Raw genomic sequence first — 18,151 nt, forward strand, 5'->3', positions numbered from 1 at the left:
GTAAAGGAAAGAGAGGAGGTTAGACTAGAGCCCAAATCCTACTTCACCTTGCGGAGGTCGGGCTTTATGGCCTACACCTCTTAAAGGAATATGTACCATGCATGTCTTGAGTCCATGAACCCATGCTCGGTCCAATTTGGTTCACTTTTAACCTATTTCATGTTAAGAAATGAGAAAATTCGTAAAGGTATAAGTTCTCTTTAGAGATCATGTTCTTCTCCCAATTGATCGTGTATCCTCAATCTTCCTTCTAATGATGAAGTTATCTCGACCTCATCATAGAAGGGAGCGTTCTAGAACGACCACCCATGTGAGAAATCTTGGTTTAATTCAATATAGGGTGATATAAAAAATTATAATAGATTATAATACTGAAAATAACCATCATCATTTAAAGCCAATTAATGAATGTCCAACCCAGTGCTCTCGTGGATCTTGTGATCTTGTCTTGGTTCAATCCGATCAACAATTTTAATCAAATGGATCGTGTTTTAACCTAATATTGAAACCAAGCAATTATTTGGTTGAATATATACGTATTGAAGTTGAACAATTGTTCATAAATGGTAGCCGGGCCATCGTGTTCCATCACTCCGATTTGTTCCGGGCAAAAGCAAAACCAGGGGCGGCAACAAATGGCACCAGGACGGATGAGCCAAAGCTTCCAAAATCTGTACCCGACGCATCATCCATTCTATATCCATTTCCCATAAACAATTCACTACATCATTACCATCCTTCCCCACGTTCTAACAATCGAGTTTGAATCCAAAAACAAAGCGCGATGCAAAGCATTCGATTCTTACGAATTCCTCGATTTCCTCCCAATGTTCTATTCTTTCATCTTCTTCCTCTGAAACCCATTTCCAAAATTTCCATCAAGAATTTCAGTTCCCAAATCGGGTCTTCGCCATCATCTTCCTCGTCTAAGCTCTTGTTCCGTCAATTGTTCGAGAAGGAATCTTCCACCTACACGTATCTTCTCGCTAATGTTTCCCATCCGGACAAACCGGCGCTCGTAATCTCCCTCTCTATTCTCTCTTTTCTATGTTTTGTTTTAGTGATTGGATGTTTGAATTTCACTTGAATTTTGGTTGTTCTTTGACGAAATGTGTGATGAGTTCAGTGTTCTTTTCATTCACCAATGTTTGGGTTGAAAACTTTGGTAAAAAGCATTGATGGGGTTCCTTTTCTCTCCTGTGATTTCTTGAATTTCTTCTACCTTCAGTTGATTGATCCGGTTGATAAGACTGTAGATAGGGATCTAAACCTTATAAGAGAATTGGGACTGAAGCTTGTATACGCTATGAACACTCATGTGCACGCCGATCATATCACTGGCACTGGCCTCATCAAGGTTTTTTTCTTCTTCTCCATCATCATTTTTGTTCCTGTTTTCTCACTTCCAGTTGATGTGATCATTTCCTTTAGACTAAAGTTCCAGGAGCAAAATCTGTGATCTCAAGAGCTAGTGGTTCAAAAGCTGATCTGTTGATTGAACCTGGCGATAGAATTTCTTTTGGTGATCTATTCCTGGAGGTATGCCAATACTTTCGATTCATCTTTGCCATTACATAGAACTGGTGAAGGTTCATCAGCATAATATAGCTCCTCTCATATTTGTATTGATTTCTAAACTTTGAATAGCTCGGCGAGGGTCTCTCATATTGAACATCTAATATAAAGTTAATTCTTAACATAGCGTGAGATCCTACATTGGTTGGAGAGGGGAACGAAGCATTCCTCGTAAGGGTGTGGAAACCTCTCCCCAATAGACGCATTTTAAAACTGTGAGGCTAACGGTGATACGTAACGGGCTAAAGCGGACTTGGGCTGTTACATAGTGTGACTAGTTTAGTTGATGATGGTCATGACATATTATATACCACGGAACCTCCTCGGCCCGTCATGGTGGTTGAAATATTCAGGACTAGAGCTGCCTTAGAATTTCATGGTTTATAGATTACTAATGACAATGTTCATGAGTTCTTAAAGAGGAAACACCAATTATCATTTATCCTTCAGCGTTTGAACGCTGGAACAATCTGGCTATGAACATTACTTTTGTGGGGCTTGAGAATGAACAATGCAATGCAGAAAGGAAGTTGATCTTTGTGCCACGAGGGTTCATCATTAAGTATAGCCAAGGATTAAAATGTCGATGTCAATATCGATACTAGGATTTCAATTTATGAGTATATCAATGGTAGCAACGTTAAGAAAATGATAGATTAATACTGGAGTTAATCTTGACTCAACCTTATCTTGCATGGAACTTCAGGTTCGGGCTACTCCTGGCCACACAGCAGGCTGTGTCACCTATGTAACAGGGGACGAACCCGATCAGCCCCATCCTAGGATGGCATTTACTGGGGACGCTCTGCTGATACGTGGATGTGGGAGGACCGATTTTCAGGTAGCTTTCATCTTTTTGACCTATTGATCAATTGTTGATGAATGATGGTATTGGTAATACTCTAGTTGTTCCAAAAGTACTGGTCTTTTAGATAAGAAAATCCCAGTACAACACTTTGGCTGTCATTTTCCCTCTGGCTTGTGATTCTCTGTACATTAACAGATTGTCCAAAACTTCTTTGGTATCGACTCCATGTTACATGGTATGAGATTCCATATCGGTTGGAGAGTGGAATGAAGCATTCTTTATAAGGGTGTGGAAACCTCTCCCTAGCAGACACGTTTTAAAACCTTGAGGGTAAGCTCGTAAGGGAAAGCCCAAAGAGAACAATATCGGTTAGCGGTGAACTTGGGCACACATGATTTTTTGTTTAGTTATATAAAGGTTGAGCGATAATGGAAGCTGGTGTCATTTTCATCTCACAACAACGACCTGAAAACCTTTGCCTCGACTTGTGGGGTAGCTGGAACCACTTATATAACTATCAATGAATCACGTAAAACGTTTTCTTAACTAATCACAACCTTTACCTTTAGCACGATCCAGTTTCTTCTACAAGATCAACAATTTCAATCTAACGAGTCGACTAGAAACTTATCGATATTATCGGATTCCTAGTGCTTAGTCCTGTATTCTCCTCTTTCACATTTGAAGAATTGACCTTTGTTGCCACAAGGCTGAACACCAGTGTCTGCTCTGCAGGGTGGAAGTTCAAAGCAGCTCTATGAATCTGTACACTCCCAGGTTAGGAAACGATACTTATTACGTGGTGTGTTTGAAAAGAACAATCAAATCACTATAAATGGAAGAACTTATTGGTTTTAGCCTTTCATGCTCTGATTATGAACTCTTTGTACCAGATCTTCACCCTTCCAAAGGATACATTGATCTATCCCGCTCACGATTACGCGGGATTTAGTGTAAGGAAATTTCTCCATCGTGTTCTCGACTCGAAACATGGTTCAGTCAGTCCCTTATATCCGACTTATGATTTCAGGTTAGTTCGGTAGGCGAAGAGATAGAAAACAATCCACGGCTTTCCAAGGATCTGGTAATTTTCCTGACTAAAACTAAAATCACTCATCTGGAAAATTACCTTTACATCTAAAGTTCATAACTTTGTAGCTGGGTTTGATTCTGTTTGCAGGAAGAATTCAAGAAAATCATGGAAAGTAAGTATACATGAAACAAAATTTTTTAACCATAGTGTAAACTGATGGGCTCTGATATATAAGAACAAGTTAATTGGTTGTGGCTTACAGATTTGAATCTGGCATATCCGAAGGTGATGGACATGGCAGTTCCTGCGAACTTGGTGTGTGGGCTGCAACATCCAGCTTCTTCTTGATTCTGTGAGCTCTGATTCTTTGTACTTACTAAAAACAAGAATTATAATCCAAATAAAAATAAGAAATGTGGATGAAAATCTAATCTACAGGCCAAAAGGTTGGAATTCCATACACAAAATAAAATTACAAAATGATTTGCCTATTCGGTACACATTTTGTCTTCTTTAGACTTTTCTTGAGATATTGTCTCTTTGAGCTTCTCGGGAGAAATTGCTTCCCCTCAAGGATTTTGAGTTTTCCCTTATGGGCTTTCTCATTACGCGTCTGCTAGAAAAAGGTTTCCACATCATTATAAAAAGGTGTTTCGTTCTCCTCCCAACCAATGCGGGATATCACAATTCACCCCTCTTCAGGGTCTAGCGTCTTCATTGGCACTCGTTCCTTTCTCTAATTGATGTGAGACCACCAAATCCCTCCCCTTCGGGGTCCAACGTCCTTACTTGCACACTGTCTCGTGTCTACTTCTTTTGGGGAACAAGCTCCTCGCTGGCACACCGCCCGACGCTTTGCTTTGATACCAGTTAGGACGGAGTTTTTTGAGTTTTTTTTTTTTTTTTAATATTATTTATTTCCAATAATTTTTTAAATGATATTTTCTATTTTAAAAAATATAAAATATTATAATAAATTTAATAATATTTCATAAAAAAATATAATATGTATTTAACAAAAAGTCTCAAATTTTTAATCATAAAATTAAAAAGAAAAAAGTATTAAATAAATATATAATAAATTAGTTTTGGTACGAATTTATGGGTGAGAATCTCTCCGGCTTCCTGAAATATATTAGTAATAATAATAATAATAATAATAAAAATAATAAATCCTTATCCACGGTGTAGGAACCAAATTGTAAAACTTGATTATATCATTCCCTTTCTCCATCTTCCAGTGGCTCTGCAACTCGAAATGAGCATATGACGAAATGAGCATGACGATGGGCGGTGCGATTACAATAATTATTGTGGCAGGTTCTCTTCTGGTATGGGGATGGAGCTTCCTCAACTGGATTTGGCTGAAACCGAAGAAGCTCGAGAAGCAGTTAAGGGAGCAGGGCCTTGCCGGGAATCCCTATCGCCTTCTCTTTGGCGATTCCAAGGACATGGCGACCGCGATTCGCGAAGCCAGATCGCAGTCCATGAACTTCTCTCATCATATCGCTCATCGCGCCCTCCCTTCCTCGCACCTCACCATCAATAAATACGGTAACCTCTTCCGTTTTTGTCCATTTTGTATTGCCCTACCTGGATTCGGGTGGTCGCATGCCCCATTCTTTTGGGATAATTTTTATTTTTTTAAATTGAATTATTTGAGTTTTTAGTTATATTCCATCAACTCAAATTTTGGCTGTTATTAAACCTCATGTTCATCATGGGTATCATCTATGTGTATACTTGGTTTGGTTGGCTTGCTTGCTTGCTTGTATTCTTAACGCACTTATATTTGTAGGTAAGAATTGTTTCGCGTGGGTTGGACCAACTCCAAGAGTGTATATAACACACCCCGAACAACTTAAGACTGTCTTTTCTCTTATCAATGACATTCCTAAAGCCCCTTTATTTCCTCCTGCAAGAACCCCCGGAAGTGGCGGACTTGTCTCTCTCGAGGGATCTAAATGGGCTAAACATAGAAAGATCATCAATCCCGCCTTTCATACCGAGAAGTTAAAGGTCTACTACACCTCTCAATCCCTCTTTTTTTCAAGTAGTTGTCTTGTGAGATTAGTTAAGATAGCTAGCTTAAGTCTAATATGACGGTGTTTGCAGGACATGTTTCCAGCGTTCTTTGAGAGTTGTAATGAGATGATTAAGAAATGGGAAGTGATGGTCTCTGAGGAAGAAGAAGGGCGTTTCGAGTTAGATGTTTGGCCTGATTTGCAGAATATGACTGCAGATTCGATATCTCGAACAGCATTTGGGAGTAGCTATGAGGAAGGAAAGAAGATCTTCCAGTTCTTGAAAACCTGGGTTTCTTTATTGGTAGCACGCCTAACAAAGGGAGTCTACAACATTCCTGGGTGGAGGTAAGATTTGAATGAAAGTTTGGATTTAAATTTGATAGTTTGTGTGTGTTCTTAATTAGTTCTTCATTTACTTTAGGTTTGTACCAACCCAGATGAACAGAAAGATGGAGGAGGTTAATAGAGAAATAAAAAGTATGGTTTGGGGGATTATAAGCAAGAGACAGACGGCTATGGAGGCTGCTCAAGTTTCTAATAATGCTGATCTTCTTGGGATACTTTTGGAAGAAAATAAGAAAGATGCTGTTGGAATGTCTATGGAGGATATCATTAGTGAGTGCAAGCTTTTTTATTTTGCTGGCCAAGAAACAACGGCCTCATTGCTTGTTTGGACGATGGTTCTACTTGGTCGGTATTCGGAATGGCAAGATCAAGCAAGAGCGGAAGTGCTTGATGTTTTTGGTGAAGACAAGAAAGTGGATTTCGATGGTTTAAATCGTCTCAAAGTAGTAAGTAGCTATGATTAATAGCATTTTCTTTTAGTTCAACAACATAACATGATCTCTAGCACGCACTTTTATAAGTCATCTCAAAGTAGCAAGTAGCTATGGTTTAAGTCATCTCAAGGCCAAGGAATCATTTTTTAAATAAGGGTGTGAAAACTGCTCCCCTAGCATTTTAAAGCCTTGGGGTAAACCCAAAACTGCTCCCATAGCATTTTAAAGCCTTGGGGTAAACCCGAAACCACTCCCCTAGCATCTTAAAGCCTTGGGGGGAAGCCCGAAACCTCTCCCTAGCGTCTTAAAGCCCTGGGGGGAAGCCCAAAACCTCTCCCTAGCGTCTTAAAGCCCTTGAGGGAAGCCCAAAACCTCTCCCTAGCGTCTTAAAGCCCCGAGGGGAAGCCCAAAACCTCTCCCTAACATCTCAAGGCCATGAGGGGAGTCCAAAACAGAAAAACAAAAGAGAGCAATCACTTTGAAGTAGTTTGGATCGGGTATGTTTTGATTACTTCCTGATTTACTTGAACATGTTGATGTTTGGAACAGGTGAGTATGATACTATATGAAGTTCTCAGGCTATATCCTCCCGTTGGAATCTTAGCTCGAGGAATACACAAGGAAACAAAGCTTGGAAACTTGTTATTGCCGGGTGGGGTGTCAATAGGCATACCAATCATTCATATTCACCACGATCACCAAATATGGGGTGAAGATGCAGATGAGTTCAAGCCAGAGAGATTTTCAGAAGGAATTTCCAAAGCAACAAACAATAAAGTTTGCTTCCTACCGTTTGGATGGGGTCCTCGAATTTGTGTTGGTCAAAACTTCGCCATGATTGAAGCAAAAATAGCATTAACAATGATTTTGCAGCACTTCTCCTTCCAACTTTCCCCATCTTATACTCACGCTCCTGCTTCAAATGTCACTGTTCAACCACAACATGGAGCTCATCTCATCCTCCGTAAGCTCTAATAGTTTCAAAGTTCATAAATTATGAACTTTTGTGTTGTACAAGTGTTGTCTAATATAAATAACTCAATCGTTCAGACATTATAATATACTTTGATTTAACAAAAATAAAGTGTGTTCATAACATGAAATTTAATACTTGCATATTAAAAACATAATACAGAATTAAACGAACAAAAAGTTTAAAAAACAACGCTCAAATTTTGAAAAGCATTAAACCCAGATCAAGCTCATACATTGAACAAACATGCAAGACTGATCCGACCAAGTTCAATCCATAATCTTAACCTGCAATTAATATGTACTCATTTTCTCAATCTACAGAATCGAATCATAGTGATAGAACCAAACGGATATCCAACAGCTACAAACAATTTCGTTCAAACAATGAGATCCAACTTTTCCGCAAAAGATAAACCCTAGCGGCCTAGGGAATATGTCGACGTTTGTCGACGAAGATCTCTACCTATCTCCTAAGAACAGATTGATTCAATCACAAACTTCAACATTCAAACCTAATCGAAGCAAACCAAAAATCCATGCGCATTTTGGAGAGAAAAAATTTAGGGCAGATTCCTGAATGTGAGCATGAATGAGATTAACATGCAAAACCTTGAGGCTGCCGCAAAGAAAATATCGGCCGGGTGAAATTGAGCTCTCGAGTATTCGATTTAACGTACGAGAACCCATTGGATCGGCCTTGAAGAAAACGATATTAAAAAAAGATTAAACAACGAATGTAAAAACCTTTCATCTTCGAAACTGCAAACTGCTTGACGAGAATCAAACTTCCAGATCGAAAATTAGAGAAAGGAATCGATTTGTTCTATGCCCGCAACGGAACAACAGCACCATCTTTTTACAGATGCTGTGTTCTCTCAGTGGCAATGCCTCAAACCCTAGACCACCTTCAGATTAAATAGGCGAATACTAAAGAAAAATTACGCTTTTACCCTTCGCTTAAGGTTTTTCTTCTTTTGCTCGAGTCCCCGATGCTTCTAATTATGAGTGAATACTTCGGTTAAAATTACGCTTTTACCCTTTCAAGGTTTCTTCTCTTTCACTCCATTATAAAAATATTCTAAACTTTGTATCTACTAATTTTTTAGAGCATGGCTCTGATATCATGTTAGATGAATACGACTCTCTACGATGTAAACTCTCATGGCTTTGTCTCAGGCTCCCTAAAGGGTCTCATTCTAATAGAGTATTCATTTATTATAAACTCATGATCATTCACTCTCATTATTTGAACATTTACTCATGCTTATAAAAAGATAGTCATCAAATTAATTATTATTTTATTCTTGTGGATTAAATTATTATTGTTCATTTTTGTATTTTACATTTTGTTTATGTTATCAATCCTATTGGATGAGGATTGTATTCGTGATAAACCTCCTTTCATGTATATAGATAAATGTTGAGGAGTGCCTAATAATATGCATGTAATTAGAAGTTTAGATTCAAACCCTAATTTAATTTAATTTTGGCATTGAATTGAATCAAAGATAAATAGCATTAATTCAGTAACTATCTCTTCCCACCTAAGTATATATAATCAATAAACTAACAATAAAATTTACTTTTGAGCTGTGTGATTCTCCTACACTTCTATGCTTCAAACTTCAATTCAAGGGTAAAGGCAGTTCCCATAACCTGCAGCAGCGAAAATCGAACCACAAAATCAAAATCAAGAACAAAAGGACAAACACAACAGCAAAATCTGTTTAAATCATGAACTAACTTGGATCAGTGATGACGATGAGACCAGATCCTCTGAAATCACAGTTCCACTGATTCTTCCCTTTCGAATTGTAATACAGATTCATAGCGATGGAGGCATGGTTAATCAGATTATCAGGATAAAAGCAGGGGCATCCTTTCTGCATAATCCTGCAATCCACTTGTGAACAAGCATAATTGATATTCGCTAACAGCGTCGCGTGATCCGACGAAGGCCTCGCAACGCACCACGTCTTCTGCAAACAAAAACAAAAAACAAAAATCATTCAGATTTCATCGGATTATTCTAATCTGTTGCTCTGCATTTCTATAACAATCGATTCACCTGATATCCATTTACCGCCAAGAGATCTCCTGAAAAAAGAATTGGAAGAAGAAAGAAGAAAGAAGGAAAGTTAGGTACGCAAAAAACGACGCGGAATTCGAAGAGATCAGGAGAACGAACCTGAGAGGAACAGAAGCAGAAAGGAGAGAGCGACTGCGGCTGCTTTCGCCATTGGAGGAAGAGGCAGAGATCTGGAGAAAAGCGATGAGGAAAAAGGCGATTTGGAGTGTGAGATGATTGGAAAAAGTGGAGAACGGAAGTGGATTTTATAGGCGGAAGGTGGATTTGTGGGGATTGCAACGGCTACAAAATGGCGTAATGTTGAGCCGTTACGGTGGGTGGAAGAGTCGGAGTGTTGTTGGGGGCAAAAATGGAAAGAGGAAACATTGCAGGAAGCTCTAAGGACGCGCACATGATGCCTATTATTTTTTGTATTTTTATTTTATTTTATTTTATTCCGTTACGTAAACTATAAGCTAAAATCTATTTAATAAATACAAGTACTTCTAATTTTAAATATTATTTTAATTTTTATTGAGTTCGATAATTCAAGGAACTTAAAATTCTTTTACAACGAACTCTCTATTTTGTAGTTGTATTAGACTGCCAGATTGTTAGCAACGAACCGCCTTTGCATCTAGCGACCATGGTGACGGTGGGGTTGCAAAGGAGTGAGACATAACTTTTAGTCGATAGACCTAAGTTCTGAATCGAGTCGATTAGGTTTCAGAAAACTAACTCTACCTTTATGATCCGAGTTTGATTTTTCGGGTTTTTAAGGTTCTATGTATATCTCAATTTTGTGAGATAGTAAATTTTTAAATTAAAAAAAATATGTTTAATAGTTTTTTTTTTTAAAAAAAGAAAAAGAAAATTTATTGGTTTATTAAAATATAAATTTGGCTATGTTCCTTAAGTCTTACAAAAGTTACTTAGGTTGATACTAGTTGTATAACACGTGCATGCACGTGCTTCTAAAAGAATAAATTTATTGTTATTATTATTATTACATAAATATTAATTTTGAGATAACTTAAAGTCGTAAAATAACAAAGTTAAAAAATAATATATCAAATATACTATTTTAATATATTAAATTCTTAAACATCACTACACCTTAAGCCTAAAATAAACCTTTTTTTTAATCTTAAAATCATAAAATTACATTTGGATCTATTATTAGTTAAGTATAATTATTTATATTTTAGTTATTAGTTATTAATAATGATAAAAAAAAATTTATATAAAATAAGGGAGTAATGAAAATTTTGTAAATTAAGATTTTTATTATACAAGACAATTTTTTAGAGACCAAATAATTACATTGGAAGGATGTCCATTTAACCCGTAAGGTCAAAGCCCCGACTCAAATTAGGCGAAGAATGAGGAAGAGAGTGAGGGTAGGTATGGTAAATATTTTTTTAAGCGTTGAAAACTATGTAATTTGTTCAACCCATCTCGATCCCCGTAAAAATAAATGAAAATTTTCACGAACATGGAGTTAAAAGACATTTTCATCCTCAATCCATGGCAAAACTAAGAAGTTAAAAGCAAGCTCAAACTCACCGCTAATAGATATTGTCCACTTTGGCCCGTTATGTATTGTAGTCAGTCTCAATGTTTTAAAACGTATCTACTAGGAAGAGGTATTCACACTCTTATAAGGAATGCATCGTTCCTTCTCCCATTGATATGAGATCCCATAATCCACTCCCTTTGGGCCCAACGTCTTCACTGACACACTGCTCAATGTCTGACTCTGATATCATTTGTAACAGTCCAAGAGTGTCTGACTCTGATATCATTTGTAACAGTCCAAGTTCACCGCTAGTAGATATTTATTATCTACTTTAGCCCGTTACGTATCGCCGTCAGTCTCATCATTTTAAAACGCGTCTATTAGAGAGAGGTTTTCACACCCTTATAAGAATACTTCGTTCCCCTCTCAAAACGACGTGGGATCTCATACAATATCCTTACTTTTCGTAGACTCATGGTTGATTTTGAGTCACTATTGGCAGAATCATTTTAACTTACATACTTTGGGATTAAAACAACCAAAAACTCACAAGAACTCGTTTGCTAAGTTTTGTTAAAGAACTACAACAAAAACAGCTGAGGCATCAAATATCCCGACATAAGACGGTAATCTGATGTACGAGCATTACCTCGAGGTGTTTCACTGATGACTCGTAGTTTATGACGAGCAATGTTCTGAATAAAAGAAGAGTATATGAATGGTTCACCTTTTAAATCTTAGTTCTCGAGTGGCTCCGACATGCCTGTAAATATTCGTTCCAAAACGACTCCGGTATGTGCAATATGTACGCAACTTAACTGGGAGATGTCTGTAGTGAAGCAAACCAAACAAATGCTGTGGATGGATACTGCCATCTTCTGCGATTCAACGACTTCGAATTGTCCTGTATGTTATAGATTTATAAAACATAAACAAAGCACTCAGTCCCGACAAACACAGGAAGAAAACGAGTGAAATGAGAGTCGATTGACGGTTTCGGAACTTACCTTCCCAATCGAGAGAGCTCGGGTTCTGCAAGAAGCATGTCCTGAAGGCTTCTCATATTCTTCTTTCCTTCAGCAGAACTACAAGGACAATACCTTTCGAGTTAAGCACGTACAAGGCCAATTCCGCTTCTAATTACAGCATATTATCACTAAACGTCCAACGACACGCAGGTGTTATCGATAACTAGCTGAGAACAGTCGAAATACATTCGAACAAGGTACCGTTTTGATATACATTACATTCATGTGATATATATATCTTAGTACCTGAAAAAGTGATCAAGTGTAAGAAGTCTATGATGAAGAGAATAGTCATTGCCAACATAGGTGACTACCAAGCTACCAGCATCAGGATGAGGCCAGCTTCTCGAAGTGGGAAACCGAAGAATAAACGTCCCAGGCTCTTGAAGACCCGTCGGACTTTGAAGCGATAATTCGGCTTCTTCTTTCGTAATGAATCCTTCGATCCATTTGGGCGATAAAGAACTCCACATTGCATTGATCCATTGTTTGGATAAAGTAAAAGCTACAGGATATAACCAACACCACATTCTCTCGAAGTTCTCTCGAGCCAGATACTCGTGACAACCAGAAATTCTCCGCAGCAACTCGACGTCCTGATATTTATCGTCGTTAAACGAAGAAAGTTTATTCAATTCAGAGGTGATTTCAAGGGAAAATTCTTTCAAGAGACGGGGCGAGTACCTGCTGAGTGAGAGATCTAGAGCTACAGCCAGAAATTCTCATGAACTGTTCTTCAATCTCAAAAGCAACACTCTCCCACTGAACATGATGCTTGTTTTGAGATATTGAATTCCAGGCCCGAATTCCCTCTTCTATTAATTTTCTTGACATTAGGATTTGATGCCTGAGAGGAAATAGAATGTCAAATATTTCCTCACTGGAAGAGAATTAGAATGGTATGTAAGGCAACAGACTCGGATAAATGTACGACATGGCAAGGGAGTCGAGGGACATCAAAGTTAGTATGCATAACTATATCGTTACAAGGTCTGTTGCAATTCAAAACTGTACTTGTAACAGCCCAAGCCCAAGCCCATCACTAGTAAATATTGTCCGTTTTGGCCCGTTACATACCATCGTTGGCCTCACGATTTTAAAACGCGTCTATTAGGGAGAGGTTTCCACACCCTTATAAGAAATGCTTTGTTTCCTTCTCCAACCAATGTTCACAATCCATCCCCTTTAGAGGCTCAGCATCCTCGCTGGCACACCGCCCAGTGTCTAGCACTGATACCATTTGTAACAGTGGGCTTGAGAAGTTACAAATGGTATCAAAGCCAGACACAAGGTGGTGTGCTAGCGAGGATGTTGGGCCCCTAAGAGGGCTAGATTGTGAAGTCCCACATCGGTTGGAGAGGGGAACGAAACATCCCTTATAAGGGTGTGGAAACCTCTCCCTAACAACAGACATGTTTTAAAATCATCAGACTAACGACGATACGTAACGGGTCAAAACAGACAATATTTGTTAGCAGTAGGCTTGTGCTGTTACAGTACTGATCCAACACAGGGAAACACATAACTTTTCATACCGAACATATTTTGGCAAACCTTGCAGGTATATGTTGCAGACATCCCAAAGAAAGTACGATAACCAGGATTCGACGATTGAAGATTACCTGTGGTGTAAACATCCAGAATATAGGGAAACATGGTCGGCAAATTCCGAAACTTCTTCCTGCGACACGGATGTTGCAATCTCCTTGAGCAGATGTGACCTCTCAGGTAAACCTGCTAGGCAATATTTGAAAATGTTCACATCCGATATCGGGTTTCCACTGGTTGTAGTTCTATTCGGAGCCAAATGTCTGGCTTGAGTGCTTGCAGAGTCTGATGGGGATGCTCTTCTTGATCCATTATTTTTGGGTCTCTCTCTTAAATTTGTGCCAAATCCATTTTCAGCCTACGCCAACAACACTTGTTAACAATTTGACTAACAGAAGAGTATCAAAAGCATAAGAATTCTATTCACAATGATCAATCACTCATATTAGTTTAGTTCAAATTGAAGAAGTAAATGGCAAATACCTCATTGGCAGTAAAAGAATGAGAGTTGCATTCCTCATCGGGTTGCCGTAAAGCACGATCGTCGTTAGAGTTCGGTAAAACTCTATCTTGTCCCACTTTAATCCTCTTCAATAGTGGACTTGGTTTTTCTTCATCTATTGAAACATGCTCGTGTTCTGAGGTTCCGTTGTCCAAACCAGATGGCCGAGATCCATCGAGTCCGTGGACAGCAGATCTTTTCCACATCAAAGTTGACGTACGAGTAGTTCGACTCCTTGAGATGCAGCGAATTGGAGAAGAGAGAGCCTCGAAGAAGGGATACCCCTCAAATTTAGGTATGCAAAATCTTATGCGGAAGAGCTTGTTATCACATTTAGAAGATAGCTGAAACCATAAAGGAGAAAGTCATAGAATGGCTACAACAGAAGCATAAATGAACAAGGCAGGTGTAATGTAAATGGAAACAAGAGGGACGCATGTATAAATCAATCTAAAATGCAGACGTACATGATGCCTACCTAGCAAAAATTTCAAATTATTTATAAGGGTGTGAAAACCTCTCCCTATCATATACGTTTTAAAAACCTTGAGGGGAAACCCGAAAGGGAAAGCCCAAAGAAGACAATATCTGCGAGCAGTAGACTTGGGCTGTTACAAATGGTATCAGAGACAAACACCGGGCGATGTGTCAGCGAGGAGGCTGAGCCTCGAAGGGGGGGTGCACACGAGACGGTGTGCTAGCAAGGACGCTGGACCCCGAAGGGGGGCGGATTGTGAGATCCCACATCAGTTGGGGAGCAGAATGAAACATTTTTTATAAGGGTGTAACAACCTCTCCCTAGTCGAGCGTTTTAAAAACCTTGAGGGGAAGCCCGAAAGGGAAAGTCCAAAGAGGACAATATCTACTAGCGGTGGGCTTAGACTGATACAAATGGTATCAGAGCCAGACACCGGGTGATGTGTCCACGAGGAGGCTGAGTCTTGAAGGAGGTGGACAGGAAACGGTGTGCCAGCAAGGACGCTGAGCCTCGAAGGGGGGTGGATTGGAGAGTCCCACATCGATTGAAAAAGGGAACGAGTGTTAGCGAGGACGCTGGGCCCTGCAAGGGGTGGGATTGTGAGATCCCACATCGATTGGAGAGGAGAACGCAAAATTCTTTATATGAAAACTTCTCCCTAGCAAACACGTTTTGAAAACCTTGAGAGGAAGCCCGAAAGGGAAAACCCGAAGATTGCTACGAATGAAAATTAGACATTCAAGAAGTTCAAAAGTCATTTCTACCTGAGATATTTTTAGCTTAAAGGATGCACGCCCATTCAACAGTTTACTTGGTCTATCACTGGAAGCAAATTCAACACCATCATAGCTTGCCAAAAGGGGAGCTTCTTCATCACTTGACTTCTCCACAGCTTCCCCACTTTCAGCATAGATGAGGGAGGCAACAACCTGTCGAACAATGAGTAACGACTTCCAAAGTGAGCGTCAAGAGGTTAACCAAACCGAACTGACCACTAGATAGACGATATTAAAATGAAAACTCTTGGCACGAACCTCGAGTTCCTTAAGAACAGGCTGGCCAGAGGAATCTAACAGCATAACTTCCAATGAGAAATTTCGACGACAAGATGGCTGTGGTTTGCAAGGAAGAAACAAATAATGTTCATAAAAACAGGTCGAAAAATGTCAATATGACAGCCAGAAGGAGGGTAACAGAAAGCTTCCTAACCTTGCCACCAACTATATTCCATATGCCATCACTGCCCTCTTCAATCTCCGTGGTCGAAGAGTTGTCGATAAATAATTTAACGGGTAGGTCCTGGAATTATAGCAGCATATATCAGTAGGGAAATACTTTCTTAGTTTTGCCAAGAAATTCAGTTAGTTCATTATAAATTCAACATCAGGAAAGACGGTCGAATAGCACCTCGACATAAGAATCCTTGATCGATGATACCGAATGCAAAACTTTTGCATTATGAACATAGCCTTGCAGGCTGTTGTCTTCACCATTGTTGACCAAAACAATCCTACCCGAACCCCTTGGAATGGCATCTTCACCGAGTGAAGATGACATAGGCTTTTCTCCAACCATTTTCCCATTAATATGCAGTCGGACAAAATCGGTGGAGACCTGAAAATGAAAACTCAGAAGACTAGTAACTCGAACGTAGCTACCACGTTCACTAATGGGGAGAAATGCAACCAACCATAACCACGACCAGTGTAGTTAAGTAGTAGTTATGAATCTTTAATTTCAATATGCATACTCATAGCTCGTGTCAAATTAACGTCAAACGACAAGTTCCACACTTTAACCTCTCTTTACAGCACTCCATTACTTATCTTTTCCGATCTTTAATTTGAAATTCAGATAACAAAGTTCGAGGAAAAAAAAACGTTAGGGTGCGAAACTGGTCAAGTCATTGAGCTGAGAATACAACAATGTACCTCACATCCAATATGAACCCATTTTTCCATGGGAAAATCGATGTCTAGACATTCATGTGGAACTTCATTCCCGGAAGAAGAACTACCAGCGCTGGAACGTTCATCGGGTTTGTGTAAGGCGGGCAAAGGCATAATCTTAATTCTATTCCTTTCACTTAGAACCAGAAAAGAACTCATGCCTGATGAATCTAACTGTACCTGAAGCAACTCATCCAAAACAAAGTAAGAACGATAAAATGGTACTCAACAGGCTAGAAATTCAAGCTAAGAATGTAAGTTCATCTTAAAATATGCTCAATCAAATGCATCATTGATTGAAAATATCAATAGATAATCAGATTTTACAATGAAATCACTAGTGACCACTGCATTTGAATCAGGAAAATAGTTCAATTAAAGCAGAAAAGTCTGTGGCTCCCTTAGTATTACAAGATCACAGTACACTAATGGTGTTGTTTCAAAAGATGCCAAACAGTCCAAAAACATTCGAAGATGTTCTAAAGGTGTTCTAAAGGTCATTTACATATGGGTATCAAAGATTTGATCAGATGAACTACAAGCACAGAGCAGCCAAGCCACCAACAAGGGGTGTTCCAAAACACCCACAAAATCAAAGACAAAGAAGAACAGATGATAATGGATACAAGATCAAGGAAGAACATTAAAAAAATCAGAAACAAAAACAAGATAATAGAAGTTAAACCTGAAGGATTGAAACGGGGAATGTGGAAGAATTCATAAGATAAACCCAAAAACAGATATTAAAACACCCATCATCTCCATCGATTTCGAGCCTCAGATTCTTGAGCAGCGAGTATTCCTCGCTTTCATTCACTTCGCAGTCCATGATTCTTACCCTTTGAACACACGAACTCAAAAGGGCTCCGTTCTTTCACCAAAAATAACCCATCAAACCCAAAAATCCACTCCCACTCTTCGACCCTTTTCTTCTCTGGAATCAACAATTTCACTCGCACAAAGAACGGTTTCTTCCTTTCCCAGGTTCGAAAAGGGGGAACGCAGCTTCCTTCTGACGGCTGTTAACGGTTGGTGTAGTGTTCCGATGGCGCTAGTAAATAAGTTTTGATCTGGTGCTTGAATTCCCACTGTATGGAGCTTCAATTGAACGGTTGTGATTTGAAGTTAGTGATTGAGAATTTGATCTTATGGCGTGGAAGAAAACGATTTGAACAAAATCTTAAATTTGGGAACTTCCCGAACCCCGAAAGGTAAAAATCGAATCTTTTTAACCTTTTAAAGATCGGGAGTATTTTATCTTCTAGCTATGCTCGTATTGACAACTTTTAAATGAAATATGTTTAGTATTAACAAGTATGAAGCATACTCAACTTTTAAGTAAAACGATACTGAAATTGAACTAATACATCAGTGTTTCGATAAACTTACAGGCACTCAACGAATCTTGCAAGACAACTATTCGACTTTACGACATTTGATTGTCAATAAGATTTTAATGTTTTGATTATGTAGGTTATCATCGTGTTTTTGTCTATTTGTCAGATGATACAAGAACGCTCGATTGTGATCTACTTTTTGATATGAATTAAATTCAATAAATGGTTAATGAAATTGATATGAAGTGTGACGTATAATGAACTTTAACTACTAATAAATGAATATCATATTCTCGAGTAGGTGTATGAACCATTATCAATCTACTCGAAAACGGATAAATAAAAGGTTTTTCTTATACAATTTTAATTTTTGGTAATTTATATATATATATATATATAGAAAGTTTTCTTAATTCTTTGTTTTTTTTTTTTTAAATAACCTATTTGGTATTTAGATATTTTGTTTAATTTCTTGTTTTTTTGTTTTATTTTCTAAAATAAAAAAAAAACAAAACTATTTTTGGT

At 38.5% G+C, this 18,151-nt stretch overlaps 4 protein-coding genes across 6 annotated transcripts; 2 read left to right on the forward strand and 2 right to left on the reverse strand.

Annotated features, from left to right (window-relative positions):
* Positions 1-429: 429 nt before the first annotated feature.
* On the forward strand, positions 430-3,907 carry LOC111446332 (persulfide dioxygenase ETHE1 homolog, mitochondrial-like). 2 transcript variants are annotated; one of them, XM_023085108.1, is made up of 10 exons: positions 430-1,018; positions 1,229-1,357; positions 1,432-1,539; positions 2,282-2,416; positions 3,119-3,160; positions 3,277-3,336; positions 3,414-3,467; positions 3,564-3,588; positions 3,679-3,810; positions 3,842-3,874. In XM_023085108.1, exons 1-9 carry the CDS (start codon positions 785-787, stop codon positions 3,762-3,764), a joined length of 873 nt encoding a protein of 290 aa, XP_022940876.1. In that variant the 5' UTR covers positions 430-784; the 3' UTR covers positions 3,765-3,810; positions 3,842-3,874. The 2 variants fall into 2 exon arrangements, with proteins under 2 accessions (XP_022940876.1, XP_022940875.1); XM_023085107.1 differs by having other exon boundaries at positions 3,679-3,907.
* A 695-nt stretch (positions 3,908-4,602) lies between these two features.
* Positions 4,603-7,314, forward strand: LOC111446798 (cytochrome P450 CYP72A219-like). Its single transcript, XM_023085752.1, has 5 exons — positions 4,603-4,970; positions 5,215-5,435; positions 5,532-5,788; positions 5,865-6,234; positions 6,772-7,314. Exons 1-5 carry the CDS (start codon positions 4,691-4,693, stop codon positions 7,195-7,197), a joined length of 1,554 nt encoding a protein of 517 aa, XP_022941520.1. The 5' UTR covers positions 4,603-4,690; the 3' UTR covers positions 7,198-7,314.
* Positions 7,315-8,647: 1,333 nt separating this feature from the next.
* Positions 8,648-9,547, reverse strand: LOC111446803 (major pollen allergen Ole e 10-like). 2 transcript variants are annotated; one of them, XM_023085762.1, is made up of 4 exons: positions 9,386-9,547; positions 9,266-9,294; positions 8,942-9,173; positions 8,648-8,853 (listed from the first exon to the last, which is right to left on the reverse strand). In XM_023085762.1, the coding sequence occupies exons 1-4, from the start codon at positions 9,435-9,437 to the stop codon at positions 8,828-8,830; spliced, it is 339 nt and encodes a 112-aa protein (XP_022941530.1). In that variant the 5' UTR covers positions 9,438-9,547; the 3' UTR covers positions 8,648-8,827. The 2 variants fall into 2 exon arrangements, with proteins under 2 accessions (XP_022941530.1, XP_022941529.1); XM_023085761.1 differs by having other exon boundaries at positions 8,942-9,176; positions 9,386-9,546.
* Positions 9,548-11,285: 1,738 nt separating this feature from the next.
* LOC111446796 (SH2 domain-containing protein A-like) lies at positions 11,286-17,333 on the reverse strand. Its single transcript, XM_023085751.1, has 12 exons — positions 16,975-17,333; positions 16,272-16,469; positions 15,748-15,954; positions 15,550-15,639; positions 15,375-15,452; positions 15,105-15,269; positions 13,844-14,206; positions 13,435-13,718; positions 12,497-12,659; positions 12,059-12,408; positions 11,792-11,869; positions 11,286-11,688 (listed from the first exon to the last, which is right to left on the reverse strand). Exons 1-12 carry the CDS (start codon positions 17,116-17,118, stop codon positions 11,670-11,672), a joined length of 2,139 nt encoding a protein of 712 aa, XP_022941519.1. The 5' UTR covers positions 17,119-17,333; the 3' UTR covers positions 11,286-11,669.
* Positions 17,334-18,151: the final 818 nt, after the last annotated feature.

This window comes from Cucurbita moschata, unplaced genomic scaffold, assembly GCF_002738365.1.
Source record: "Cucurbita moschata cultivar Rifu unplaced genomic scaffold, Cmos_1.0 Cmo_Scf00008, whole genome shotgun sequence".
NCBI classification, from domain to species: domain Eukaryota; kingdom Viridiplantae; phylum Streptophyta; class Magnoliopsida; order Cucurbitales; family Cucurbitaceae; genus Cucurbita; species Cucurbita moschata.